This window comes from Macrosteles quadrilineatus, unplaced genomic scaffold, assembly GCF_028750875.1.
Source record: "Macrosteles quadrilineatus isolate MER2022 unplaced genomic scaffold, UCM_ALF_1.0 Scaffold_1__1_contigs__length_201487025, whole genome shotgun sequence".
In the NCBI taxonomy this organism is placed as follows: Eukaryota; Metazoa; Arthropoda; class Insecta; order Hemiptera; family Cicadellidae; genus Macrosteles; species Macrosteles quadrilineatus.
The window spans coordinates 80,078,194-80,093,094 of NW_026542594.1; the positions used below are offsets into that span (position 1 = coordinate 80,078,194).

The following is a 14,901-nucleotide window of genomic DNA, read 5'->3' on the forward strand; positions in this document are numbered from 1 at the left end:
ATCGGATTAAATATCGATTTCGATGCGGTTCGATATATCGCTTATTAAATCCTGATTTCTAACATTGGCTGTTTCTAATCAGCTGGCAACAGTGGCAACAGAAATAGGTTCCCAAGAAAGTAGTCACCGGTCCGTATCCCTCCGCTCCTTGTTTATGCTCCGCGCATTGAGAAATTAGTTCCGTATATTTTCTCAACTTTCAGTGAATTCCGCGCTTTAAAAAATGTTTTAACGGCATTCTCTTGTTTATTAAAGTCATAGGAATGGTTTAAAAACGTTTAAAAGAAAAGTCTAGAAAGTTCAGAAATACCTTATGATTCTCTTGTTTACATTTTTATTGTAAACAAAAAAACTGTCATGGCTACTTTAGCCCCATAAGCCTAATGTTAAATATTGGAAATTTTAAGTTCGTTTTAAATTGCATAAGCATTATCTAATTGAAATTTGTATGTTTAAAAAGCATCTCACTATTAGTCTAAGTTATTTTGTTAAGTTTGGCTGAAATGAGTTCAGCCGTTATTGAGTGATGTTTCTCTATTTGTTGCATTGAAGTTGATCCCAAAGAGCTTCGCTCGCTTCACTCGCTCCGCTCAAAAAACAAATAACTTATTTAAAAACGAATAAAAGTCATAATTTCCGATGAGTTTAAAAGACTCAACTCATAGATTACGTACCTAACAGTTCCATATAACAAACATTTCTTGTAAATATTTTGTCATTTTTCAAAAGCTGATCTGGTTTTTAGTGAATTCTACAAATGTTTCCCATTTATAGCCGCATTAGGTTGTCCATGTTGATCTTCGTCAATGATAATGTAGTCTCCACGGTACTACCATTTACTTTAGATTATAAAGTCAATGGCACTACCCATTGTCGCCAGTACGTTTAAAAATTTCAGTAATTTTTTATAAAATTTTGTTTACATTACTTAAGAACTGTCTGATTTTCTGCATAACCTCTCTGTCATAATTTCATTTGCTTCAATTGGCATTAATTTGGCTGGTTACTGTTATATCGTAAATTATATTTACCTGATAAAATGCAGAATTGAAAGGCCTAATGTTGTTCAGACGGTGTTTTGTTTCCCTTGAATGTGAATAATGCGAATCCTTCAATGACATTTTTATTAAGGTTTCTTGGTTGTAGTCATATTATTTTAAAATCATTTAACCTTTATGAAAACATATATTTAATGTCCTTGCCGTAACAGTTTAATTCGGCCTCAAAAGGGGTTTCTTTTGCCAATCATCATAAAGTTAAGTCCGTGTTTCCTACAAAATAGTAGCACTTTGGCTAACATCATTGTTCATAGTTTGTGGGAATCTTCATATTGTAGGTGTTCTTCATTATATAGGATGGTAAAGTATTTAAAAAAATCTATTTCTTCTACTTGGTGGCGTTCTATTACTTTCCTATGTTTCCATGGGTAACAAATCGGTTCTTTCAATGATTGCTCAAGAATTACAGTAACCTGTAAATTTATTTTTCTTATTTGGTAAAATATATCAAATTGCCCAGGCTTTCTCGATTTTTTACATTGTAATATGTACGAATGTAAATTAAAATAGTAAATATTTAATTTCAACAAAATCAGTAAATGTACCCAATTAAAAAATAAATAACAGCAATTAAATTATACAGCTGATTAAAATGTAAACAATTATGTTCTTCATAAGGATAACATGGGAACTTTAAAAGCCACTGGGACAGAGCCCAAGGCACTTAAAAAAATTTAAGGCCAGTTTGCAAATCTACGCGATACGCTCTTTCCAATGAGACGTCAATGGATAAAATCGGTTAAGAAATGGCGGAGGAGATCAACCGTCAAACTTCGTGATCACGTATTAATTATATAGATATAGATAAATCTATTTCAATGATTATGAAACAGATTTTTCCCGTTGCGAAGCAAAAATTAATTGTGAGAAGAAGAACATATTTTAATTGTAAACATTCAATTGTGTAAATTAGCTATGTTGTATAAAAAATGTGTATAGTTTTGGATGTTGGTTTGTGTTTAATGATATAAGTTATTAGTTATTGAATTTTTATATTTGGCATATGAGTAAGCCTATGATAAATAACACTATTTCAGAGTTCTGCCAGTTTTTGCTTAACTCTGTCCTGTAGAGTTTAAAGTAGCCTACGGTACTTTATAAAAGCTGAGAGCCTTTTCAAATTCAAATTGTTTATTTGGCCATTAAACATTACATAATAGGCTATGTCAATACATAATTCAATCAAATAAAAATAAAACCATCATCATAGATTGGTTAACAATAAAATCAAATCATGCTTAGTTCAAGTCATATTACAGGCAAAATAAAAAGTTAAATAAATCAGATTTAAAACCATGCACATTTGGAGAAAAAAAAAACCAAAAAGCAGTTAAAAAAAGCACACACCATGCATTACCTAATTACAGGTGGACCCCTGTCTTAAGGAACTCACTAGAGTCAAATAAAGGCGTTTCTAAGAGCCAATTACTTAGAAAGGCTTTGAATTTTGGTAAAGGCAAACGCCTCACTTCAAGAGGCAGATGATTAAAATACTTGCAACCTGTAACAGGAAAACAATTAATTGATTTACTCAGTCTGTGCCTTACAGTGAAAATATCAAACCTATTTCTAGTGTTATGGCTATGTACATGCTGATTTCTAGACAGGTATATTTCATTGGACTTAATTTCTAGGAGACATTGAAAATATATACATTATATACAGTCATGACTTTGTTTTGGATAAACAGTGGTTTGGAGTGCGCGAGATCCTGGGCTCCACTAAGTACCCTCATCGCTTTCTTTTGCAGAACCAGAATTTTGTTGACTTTAGGCGAGTGACCCCAGAGTCTCGTTCCGTAGACAATAATAGAGTGAAAAAAAGCAAAGTAAGCAACACGTATGAAATCTTTTGGCAGGTAAAAGCTCAGTCTTCTCAATAAAAATATAACCCTGTTAAGCCTACAGCACAGCGACTCAATATGATCTCCCCAGTCAAGGTGAGGGTCCAGAGTAAAGCCCAGCAGCTTTACATGGTCAGTGCACTCAGCAGACTTTTCCAAGCTAAAGGTGATTGCCTGAGTCTTAGATTCATTTAGGATCAATTTGTTAACATTGAACCAGGCAGTAGCAGTAGAAAGAAAACCCTCAACTTTGGTTTTTGAGAGCTCCAAGTCAGGATCTTTGGCAAACAATGTAGTGTCATCTGCATAAATAATAACATTACCTGACACTTCATAGTAGAGATAATTAATGGCCACCAAAAACAAGAAAGGGCCCAATATGGAGCCCTGAGGGACACCATGATTTACTGCCAAAGGGGTGGAATTTCTACCATTCCAACATACTATCTGCTGTCTGTTGCTGAGGTAAGATCTGAGTACGTCGAGTGCACCACTCTGCAGGCCATATCTTTCAAGTTTCATAAGAAGAATTGGTGAGAGACACAGTCAAAAGCTCGTGAAAGATCACAGAGCAAGACAGAAGTGTTTTGTTTGGTTTCAAAGCAATCAAGCACAACCTGAAGAAGGGAGTCCACTGCCGAAACAGTGGATCTGCCCTTCCTAAAGCCGTACTGCGCAGGCACAAGCAGGTGATGGACTTCAAAGTACTCATACAGTTGTTCCAGCATAACAGCCTCAAACACCTTTGCCAGAATGGGAATTATAGCTATAGGCCTATAACTAGACAAGTTATCATGAGATCCCTTTTTAAAAACTGGTACAACTCTGGAGATTTTCAAGGCGTCAGGAAATACCCCCTCATACAAACAGGTGTTTATGATGGTAGCCATGGGTGAAGCAATTAGATGAATTATACCCTTAAGTAGTTCAATCGTCATGTCAAAACAATCTTTACTCTTTGACAGTTTGAAGCTATGAACAATGTTTATGATAGCAGTTGGCGTCACAGACCTCCAAGAAAAGTTAAAAGGTACAATTGGGTCTGATTTAAGACTATTTTCTACATTATCGGTACTAGTTGGCGGTACTTGGCGTTAGGGATGTGCTACAACCCCCTATGAGTTCCTCTACAGAATTTACAAAATATTAATTAAACTCTTCGGCTTGGGCAAAGGTTTTGCCACTAACAGTGGGCTTTGATTTGGTGGCTTTAATAAAATCCCAAGCTGCTTTACAAGGATTTGCTGCATTTGAGATAGAAGCAGCCACTGAAGCCTGCTTAGCCTCTTTTACTTTTGTTTTGTAATTTGTTCTTAAATTCTTTAAATAAGGAATTAGAATAGGGTTGTTCTTTGACAGATCACTTACAAATATAACCAAATTCCTTAACCTAGATAGTTCAGGACCAAACCAGTCAGAGGAGTGTGTTTTTCTATTACTATTTACAACACCTGCCTGAGAAGTTTTCCTCTTAAGAGGAATTCACAAGTCAAAGGCATGTTTTATGTTGTCAAATAAACAATGAAAGGCCTCATTAGCAGTAAGGTAGGGCAAAGTCTCGCACCATAAGTCAATATGCGTTGATACCATATCATTGAAATACTGGACATTAGAGGGGTTAAATACTCTAAAACTAACCTCAGGGCTAGAATTGGTGTCTAATAGTCTGTTTTCAGCAATAGTACCACTGGATTCAGTTTCAATGGAAAGGAAGACTAAATGTGCTGGTGATCTGCAATCTGTTCCCGGCTGACAGCTGCTTTGTAGTTCCAGCGATCAAAATTGGAGATAAATGTGTCCAACGAAGCTTTCTCTCTTGTAGGTTCAATTATGGTACAGTAGAGATTATAACTACGGAGTAAATTTAAAAAATCGGTGACCTCGCTTTTTTACGTTGACTTAAATTGTAAGCTTACCTTTTTCCGTCCATGGGCAGTTTGATTGTTAAAAATTAACCCTTTAAACTGGAATAGGACTGTTATGTAAATTGTGAATATTTCCATGAGTTAATAATATTTTAGCCGACTCTTTTAAAATCATCGGAAATTATGACTAAGTTAGTCAAAATTAAGTTAGTCTAAGTTAGTGGAAATTATGATTAAGTTAGTTTTAAACAAGTTATTTGGTTATAAATAACTCCTGTACTTCTTTGCAATTGCTCGATTTCGAGCAACACGTACACTAGTAGGGAATAAGTATGTCTTATTTATGGAAATATTTAAGTAAAAATGTAATCAGACAAGTTGTAATTCGCTTAGTCTGCAGATTTGCAGCGGCGGGGTATTTTAAATCTTTATTAGTTTGGGCAGGATCTTCCATCAAAGTTGGGGTTTCTCCCATAAGATTAACATGGGGGAATCTCAATATTTAATTGGCCACTTTGTCTCCACTAAATTGAGAGTAGGTCTGGGCGTAGAAACTTGGTAGAGGTGTCCAAAGAAAGGTCTCGGCCTGGAGATGAGCCATCAAAAGAAAAACGAGGTAAATTCCCTTAGGCATCTGCCCCAGAAGCCTTTAAAGCTCCCTTCCCAGATTTGTTTACATTATTGCCATATGGATAATTTTTCACTACTTATTAATGAAACAGCTGTTATCTATATGAAATCTATCTATCTATCTATATATTAATAGGCAAGCATGTTTATTTCAAACCTTTTTTCTCAGCTCGTGTGCATCGTAGGGAAAATCTACACATACCGTTAGAAAGCTATATTCCTGTAGGTGTGCAGAGTTCCTTTATAAATTCAAATAGGCTCAAAGATAAGCACAAAAAATGAATTTGAAATTAACAAAAAATGTACATGGGCTTTATGGCTTCATGGGCCATGCTGGTGACGAAACAACAACTAAATATAAACAAAAAATCAAAACAAATGTAAGAAATTCCAATCACATGTTTTATTTAGAGTGTGAGGTGAAAAATCGACAAGTCTGTACAGTGCAATTGGATTTTTTTAGCTAAATGTGGTTAAGGTGTGCTGGAATATCTTTGAAGATGAACCTTTTTAGTGATATCACGTGTTCATTACGTGTCAAATTTTGAGGTTAAATCAAAACAAAAAAACTGGCATAATATGTTCTTGGAATTTGACAATACAATAGTTAAATATACTTACTCTACTTTAATAAAATCCCTTTGTCATTAGATAATATTTACTGTGAAATAGAGACATAATTCCTAACTCCAAATCAACTAATGAATAAATTGTTATTTAATTATTTATTTATTTAATTAAGTGATGGTTGCTTTGAAAATAAGTAATTTAACATGAGCAGATATTAAAATATTAAATCTTCTTGCAAAATTAATGTTGATCATTAAATTAATAGAATAATATAGTTGCTGTGGCTGGGATACATTTAAAATAACTGTTGGGACATAATGATGATTTAAGATTCGGAAAACATTATAGATAGGCCAAGGAAGCAAGTTTCGAGTTTAGTTTAAAAAAATGCAGTGGACTAAATAGTGAATGTTTTCTAATAAATCAGACAATGACATATACTAAATTAATTTATTTGATCTTAAATGTAATTTTTTTCTTAAGTAATACAATATTGTCCCCAATTGACAACATGCCAGTTTGTTTGTATTGATTTGATTTGACCTCAAAAATTTACATTTGAACATTGAACACATGATCGCACCATTGGTGTATATAACCTAACACAATCGATGTTAGTTTATATACATCGATGGATCGCATTCTCCACAGCCTACAGCTAAAAAGGTTCATCCGCAAAGATATTCCACCATGATACCTCAACCACTTCTAGCTAAAAAAATCCAACTGTATATATTTATGGTCGAGTTTTTGACCACTGGACGACCTCTAGCTGTATTTTAAACCACACACATTAATAGAGAGTTTCTGAATTAGCCAAAAATAAGTATTTGCAATGTTATTTCCTTCTTCTTCTTCTTTGATTTTAAAATTTATTTTCTTCTGCATCATGTCATGTTTTGCAATATAACGTGCTATTACGAAATCTGTGGAAAATTCTTAATATCACAGTAACTCTTAAGATTATTTCTTATTGAATTTTCTTTGATCTATATCTGTTTTAAGCAGCTATTTTCATGACAAAAAGGTCATGTTCCTTTTAAAATAGATCTCATCGTCCTTTATGAGATACGTTGGTTATCAACAATGCATGTAAACGTCGCTAATTATGTAGGCTAACACCTATTTTACAGGTATTTGTTTTTTTGAAATGCATCATTGCTATGTCATTTCAAATCAAATCAAATCAAATCAAAATATCTTTATTTTCCTTATATTATGTACCTGTATTTGCATTATTAATTTTGCTGACAATGAAGCCACCCGACAATATGAACGAGGCCCCTAACGTTTAATGAATAAAAGCCAGCATCACTGCAAGTATAGTAACTACACCTAACTTTCCGAAGAGAGAGATTATATTGACAACTTTATGTAATTGATAAAGCTGAGACGGATTGAGATAGTTAAGAAATTATTGAGACAGCTGATATCCGCATGTCAAGTCATTTCAGCCAGTAACCGCACGACCAATTAATTTATCAAAACAATGCTAGAGGGTTATTCATTGGCACAGAAGTACCGTCGTGACGAAGGAAAAAATAAAACTTACACAGCTTAAGGGTGGTAAACATTGCTCTCGTGTGCAGCAAAGGCCTTTTGCACTCGTGTTACACATTATATTTTTCCTCTATAAAGCATATAAATAATTAGTCTTTCAAACACTATACAACACGTTTTTAGGTTCAGCAGGCAACACAAATAGGTCCCCTAGAGAAAGTAGTCACCGGTTCGTATCACTCTGCTATTTTTTCCTCGGCAAGCAATGTGCTCCGTGACTTGAGAAAATAGTGCAATATGTTTTTGTCATTTGAAGTGGTTTCCGTGCCTAAAAAAGGTATTTTCTTGTTTATTAGGATCGTAGGAATGTTTTAAAAACGTTTAAAAGAAAAGTCCAGAAAGTTCATAAATAACGAAACTATATACACGAAATGACAGGTTAAATCGTAGTTATAATAGTCAATCAGCTGCTCATAGTATTACATTGTTGCCAACCTATTTCCAAGCGTATACACGGATTACGTGCATAATAGAACCACGCTGTTTTGTGTTGTTTCGTTGGAATCCTAATGTGCGCCAAAGTATAAACCGTACGACAAAGTATAAATATGCAGCAATTAGCAGCTTTCTGTACTATAAACAGTACAAGGAAGCCAACTTTGTCGGGTGACTGTAGGAAAAATAATTTTGTATATTGAAGTGTTGTTGTATGCTTAATGGTTACGGAGAGGATTAAGACAATTGTAAATTTAAAATAATTCATACTAAACTATCAACATTTCAATAACAAAAAGAATAAACATAGTATAACATTCTGTTTTTGTCCTCTGAGGGCAATAAAAACATCTAAAACCATAGGTCTTACCACGAGACCTGAAGTGATTGCTTATTAATTGCTTGAAGATGTACAGTATATAGTATATTATATATATAAATATATATGTATGTGTGTGAGTGTGATGATGTGATGATATATATATATATATACCCTATATATATATATATATATATATATATATATATATATATATATATACATCATCATGGACGGTGTGTTTTTGAAACCATTTCTATTTTAAATGCTGACAGCCTCTTTTACCGGTGCTCATAATTCCATGAACCTGTCAGGTAATTGACAATAAACCATTTCAAGAATGTGGCTATCTACATCATCAGAAATATGATAATAGTTTTAGCACATTAATATAGGGTTTCTTTAGACACGTTACTACATGGAATGTGAGCGCAAGATGTAGACTGGCGGCCCTTGAACGGATATGATAATACTTTTTGAAATATTTATTTCGGTTGCTGCCCCCACTCATCATTGTGTACAGTTGCCAAGTGATCAAAACACGCCCATTGTATACCTGTGATTTTGTGTGGCAGATGGAGGGCTGCTATGTGCCCAACAACCCGGCGCACTACGGGCTGGAGCCGCACGGGGGGTGTACCGCCCCCGGTGCCGTCTCCGCCATCCCCGCCGCCTCCGCTCAGTCGCTCTGGACCGACGACATGGGATCCTTCTCGCTGCCGCCTCTCGATCTGGACCCGCTACCCAGCCTCTTCCCCTTTAGTCCCAATAACTACAAGTGAGTACTCAGTAGGTCCATTATTGCTATATGTATCCAATGCCCTGTTATTGCATTTATGTATTTTGTTATTGTTCTTTTATCTATTAATTACAATTTTAAGGCTTGAATCGCCAATTAAGGCTCACATTGGCCCCTTTGTTAAGCATCTTACCATCTGACTCATAAAACTCGTCGGGGCGATGTTGAAGGGATTCGCAGCTCGGTAATCCTCTCATTTATTATCTCATGTACTGTATGTCACAGGTCTTTAAGCTCAATGATATACCAAAATGTTAAATTGATGAAACCTTAAAGTTTGTAATTTTAACTTGAATGGTTTATGAAATAAGTTGTTTATGTATCAATAGTTCGTATTTAGCTCGTGTATCGTTAATTACCTAAACCTTTTATCGGACCTATCTATTCTATCTAACTTCATTTGATGTACAGTATTTACAACACCATTTTGGCAATTTTTCAACACCACGGTATAATAACTGCACGCTGAGTAAAAACAAAATAATATTGTAATGCAATTTGATGACAATGAACATATTATTGTAAAGTGTGAAATAAATTGGCCAAATTTGATCAAATTCTAAACAAGCTAACTACAACAGTTTACTTTTTCTCATAGAAAATAACATTGCAATGATAAACGTACGGGTTTTCTCCGTATCTTTTAATCCTTTAATGACACCCTAATTTTGTACAATACAGATAATTTTGTAACAATATATACACAATTACCTGTTTATATAAAAAAAACTCTGCAATGGTTGTAATGAAATTTGGTCATTCATGTTTTAAAATTTGAAAAAATAACCCATTATTTCGAAAATACTTCAAAACCCTACAACACCCCGTTTCCATGAACCGACCTGGCTCGTTTGCAAACTCATACAGCCCTGCACAGTTCACATTTATGGTAAATTTCATCAAAATCGGAACCAAAATTACTTGAGTTTTTCTGTTCAATGGCACACCCACACACACACACACACGCATATATACACGATGAGTCTCGTAATATGTCTACCATTTATTTCAGACAAACCTACATTATATTGTTGGAACACCGATAGTTTACCCTCTAAAGAAACCTAAACGAACGGTTTGTACCAAGTGTTTTCAAAATCGGATCACTTTTGCTCCAGTTTTGTTTTATATATTAGCCTATTAGTCCAGTCAGCAGGTGGTTTTAGATGGAAAAAGGTCGGAAGTTAATGAAACTTGGGGATGTTGTTCAGGGATGATAAATCAACATTTTCCCAAGTTTTGGACCTCGAGGACCATGTTAAATTAGATATTTGGGAAAAACTTCAAACATTTCAATTTTTTTTCTTTTACTTCAATAACTTTTTCTCTTACTTCCTACCGAAAAAGCATACCTTACACTTTTGCAGAGCGTTAAATTTCCTACAATTCTATATTTCAAACATTTTTGTACGATAATTTGTTACCGAGCAATAGTATTTTCATATTAATGTATTTTTTTTTAAATCCAACAAAATATGCAAAAAACAGAACTCCAACTTTTTTTCTATTACACACAAATTATCACGAAATCTTTAAGTAATTATGGTTCCTAGTTATAAGAACCATCCCTGGATACCCCCATATCCCACCTGACCAAGGTGGCTTCCTACACCCATGTTTGGTGCTCCCTGGGCCCCACGGTTTCACACTACCACAATATTACATTATCTTCTACGTATTATAGAAGATTTCACAATTGTAATTGATTAGTATGTATATACCATCACCATCACATCCATCAGTCTGCAAGGTCGTTAGATGTTTATTTTCTGTCTTCACTCATTTTTGCCTTATATACTCTGCCGTGTTGCCACACTGCCGCGCTGTGTAGCTTACATTTATATATTAGTTTTAGTCTCGTTTGGTTGGTAGTCTACCAGAAATGCTCTTCACGCGGGCTATGAAGAGCTATGGAGGACTCACTTGTGGACGCGGAGTAAGCGATTCTGTGCTTTGTGTACATTGGGCACGCTATGTCTTTAACGCATTTGTGACCAAGTAGAATTGTTTGCTGATGTTCGCTCAGAGACAGCTGAGCAGCATTTATACATGATACCAACCCATGTAGTGAGAGACAACATGGGCATTGATAAACTGCTCGCATAGTTGACATTCCCAATTCCCTCACATCCAGGAGATTTATTTGAGCACATGAATCATTGGTCCTGGCGAAGTTGACTGTCACTAAGCCCGGAAGATCGGGAAATCATGCATGAAGAAAATGGTGATGTTCAGAAAATGGTGAGTGAATATTTTGAAGAATTTAAACTTAAACAGAAGGATAGGTTACTCTCTTACTTCCGTTTCATGCTCGTTGAAATTGCTGGTAAATAACTCACTGTCGATCCTCTCACTCTTTTCCATTGTGTCTGCATCGCAAAAAGATCTGAGAAATGTATAAATAAGCTCTTTAAGATTGATCTCGACCCCTTCCCTAAATAAATCATTACCGAGGAAGGAATGCGCAAGGGAACAAAGTCCGTAATGTACACACTCTTCATTAGGCGAGCCTGATGATGTTTGGAGTGTCCAATCGAAATCGATCACCACTTACCATCTTTTTTGTATATTTACCGTCTTGTGAGTAACAGTATAAGCGTAAATATATGTTTTAAGTGTTATAAGACGTTTCTTTTATTTACTTTCTGTAATACTTAATATTATTGATATAAACCACGTGATTAACAATTTCTCTGTTTGTACTTTATCAAAATTGTGGACTTTTATTGATGAGTTAATACATGTTTTAACAGCATATCTATAGAAAACTATCATTCTCTTAAAGCGTTCTCTTCCCGTAGCGGAGCACGGGTATGGCGGCTAGTATACCCATAAGCAAGCAAACTACAACAGTTAACTTATCCATCTATCTATATATCTATCTATCTATCTATCTATACTATTATAAAATCGAGGTTGGGTCTGTAGCTGTCACGACTAAAATACTAAACCGATACAGCAAAACTTAAGCACAAAAATATGCTCCACATGTCTAGGAATATCTTAGACCTAATTCACTTCCCCGAGTTCCTCTCAGGCTACGCCCCTTGGATGTCCAATGTTTTGAGGTGAGTTCCCAAACTATTTAGTGGCTTGCAGGGACATAAGCCTCTAAAAGCTTAAATGAAAAGCAAGTCGTTGTAATATTTAAACAAAATAAGAATCAAATGATCTTTGGGTCACGATAGATATCCCTCTACACCAATCTTTTGTAAAAAAAAACAACAAAAAACAGTCTCTTTGTTTGCTTTGTGTGTTGTTATTTAAAAAAAAGATAATTTAACTTCTTCCAAATGTTATCTGTGCTAAAAGCATAAAAACTTAGACTACAATTTATTTATTCATATTGAAGTTTTCCGGAATCGTTAATCAATTATAACAGGTTGACGTCCACAATTCCTCAGTCTAACTTCCGTTGACTAGTTTCGACTACTAAGTAGTTATTTTCAAAACGAACGTTAAAATATTCGATTCATTGAATGTCGTCAAATTTTCTTAAATACATTAAACACACATACGTAACACGTAGACATTTAACATAGTTGTGCCGGCCGGCACACGTCACTAAACTGGTCGACGATTTTACTGTTCTGTTTACACCACTCCAATCCGCTTATCAGCTGTGCCCCCAGGACTCATGTTTATTTATTTATTTTATTTTTTTACAGCAAACACCATTTTTTACAATCATTTTACATTGTGATTCATGCGACAAGATGCTTATTACATGCTGATAATGTTGTACAGATACATCAGTGATACATGCAAAGATTAAAATGAAAAGATGAAAAACACGTTCAATGAAAATGACATGCAGTTGTGATAACAATTGAAGAGCGAAAGTTGAATTATCTAGGTAATCATAATAATTAAGTAACATGCTCAGCGAATAACAGACTATAACTATAGGTAACAATAACAAATAAAATATATAACATGCTTGGCGATAAATAATCTATAACTAGTTAACAATAATAATTGGCAACAATACTGACAGTGGTGATAGATGCAATACGGAAACGAGTAATAGTGATAACAATAACAGACTAGAAATAGATAACAGTGATAATAAATGAAGTAAGCAACAGTGATAAAATTTATTAAAAAAATAACAAAAGATAGACTCTGATGCAAACAGCAGATAAATCGAAACAACCACCCGCCCCACAATGTGGTTGTGACCCTTTAAAGGCGCCACCAATAACAAAACACAACACTGTTTCATGACCAGAACACTGTAGCGAGGTCATTTTAGTGGAGTAGCCTTCGGACGTCTCGCTTAAATGAAGCTGGTGATGGCCCGAAGAAGTCGAGACGAGAAGACACATATTTGCTGGTTCTCAGGAGTCTAGAGATGCCGTGGTTACGAGCATAGTTAGTCGGCTGGTATCTCCTTGTGAAGACTGCTCTTGATCGAGTGCCCCTGGGAATGGTGAGGTCGATGTCGTTTCATAACTCAGGACAACCAATGATTCTATTTACCAGTTTATACAAGAAGATGATGTCACAGACCCGTCGTCTCACTGGAAGGGGTTGTATATCAAACTGTTGGGCCAGGGCTGTCACTGGTGCTTGCAGGAAGGGGAATCCAAGTTTAAGACCTAGCAGTCTGAGGAAACGTGTCTGGATTCTGTTTAGGATGTCCATGATATGGACACCAACTACTTGATATGGAGACCAAATGACGGAGCAGTATTCTAAAATTGGCCTTGCTAGTGACTTGTACAGGGTGACTAATGTCAAAGGAGATTTAAGGGGTCTCGTAGAGTGGTAGATAAAACCCAGCAGAGAGGATACTCTAGAAGACAAATACACCAAATGTTCAAGTGGGCCAAGTGGGCAAAGTGAGGGAGTGGTAATCACACCAAGATCCTTGATTCTCTGGACCACACTAAGACTGCTGCCATCAAATGCAATAAACATTTTCATGCACCACGCTACTTCGACTGAAGAACATGACCACACATTTCGAGACATTGAGTTCCATAGCATTCAATTTACACCAGGTGCTAATGTTGTTGAGCGAGAGTTGGAGTTCTTTTTGGTTATCTGTCGAAGTGATTTTGTTGAAAACCTTTATGTCATCAGCAAACATAAGGAACTTTGTTGTAATCGAATTGCAGATGTCATTGACGAACAGATTGAACAGCAGTGGGCCAAGGTGAGAGCCTTGAGGCATTCCCGAAGTGACTGAGAAAGGGGGAGACAGGCCTCCGTCACATTTAACAATGAGGATGCGACCTGTGAGGTAACTCTTCATCCAGCAGAGTAATGAGCCACATATGCCATATCCTTCTAGTTTTGCAATCAGCAGTCGATGGTCAATCCTGTCGAAGGCCTTACTGAAGTCCAGATAAACGCAATCTACTTGAGAGTGTTCAGTAAACGCTGTCATTACGGCATTTTGAAAGATAAGGAGGTTGGTACTGGAGGAGCGATTTTGCATGAATCCATGTTGTTCGGTAACAATGTGTTTGCTGAGCTGAAAACTTAAGGAATCAAGAATGAGACTTTTGTAAATCTTGGATAAGGCAGGCTGAATGGCAATAGGTCTGTAATTTCGTACGTTGTTTTGCAGCCAGATTTGAATATGGGGACAACATAACTTTTCTTCAAAGACGAAGGAAAAACACCCACTTGGAGAAGTTTTGCAAAGTAAATATAGAGGTGAGGGGCAAGAATAGGAGCACAGTATTTGAGTGCAGCAGGTGGAATGTCATCCGGTCCAGCACTCTTGTTTGGATCAAGTGCCTCCAACTTACTTTGTACGTCTATAGCTGAAAAGTTGCAGCAGTTTATTGACTGATTCAACCCAAAGTCAT

The 14,901-nt window shown here is 35.7% G+C and overlaps 1 protein-coding gene across 1 annotated transcript in view; it reads left to right on the forward strand.

Moving 5' to 3' along the window:
• LOC129005637 (protein glass) overlaps positions 1 to 14,901 on the forward strand; it is a 95,094-nt gene that overhangs the window by 11,778 nt on the left and 68,415 nt on the right. The window contains exon 2 of the mRNA XM_054434599.1: positions 8,856 to 9,058. Within this exon, the coding sequence (XP_054290574.1) occupies positions 8,856 to 9,058 (203 nt within the window). The remainder of the gene's footprint in view (positions 1 to 8,855; positions 9,059 to 14,901) is intronic.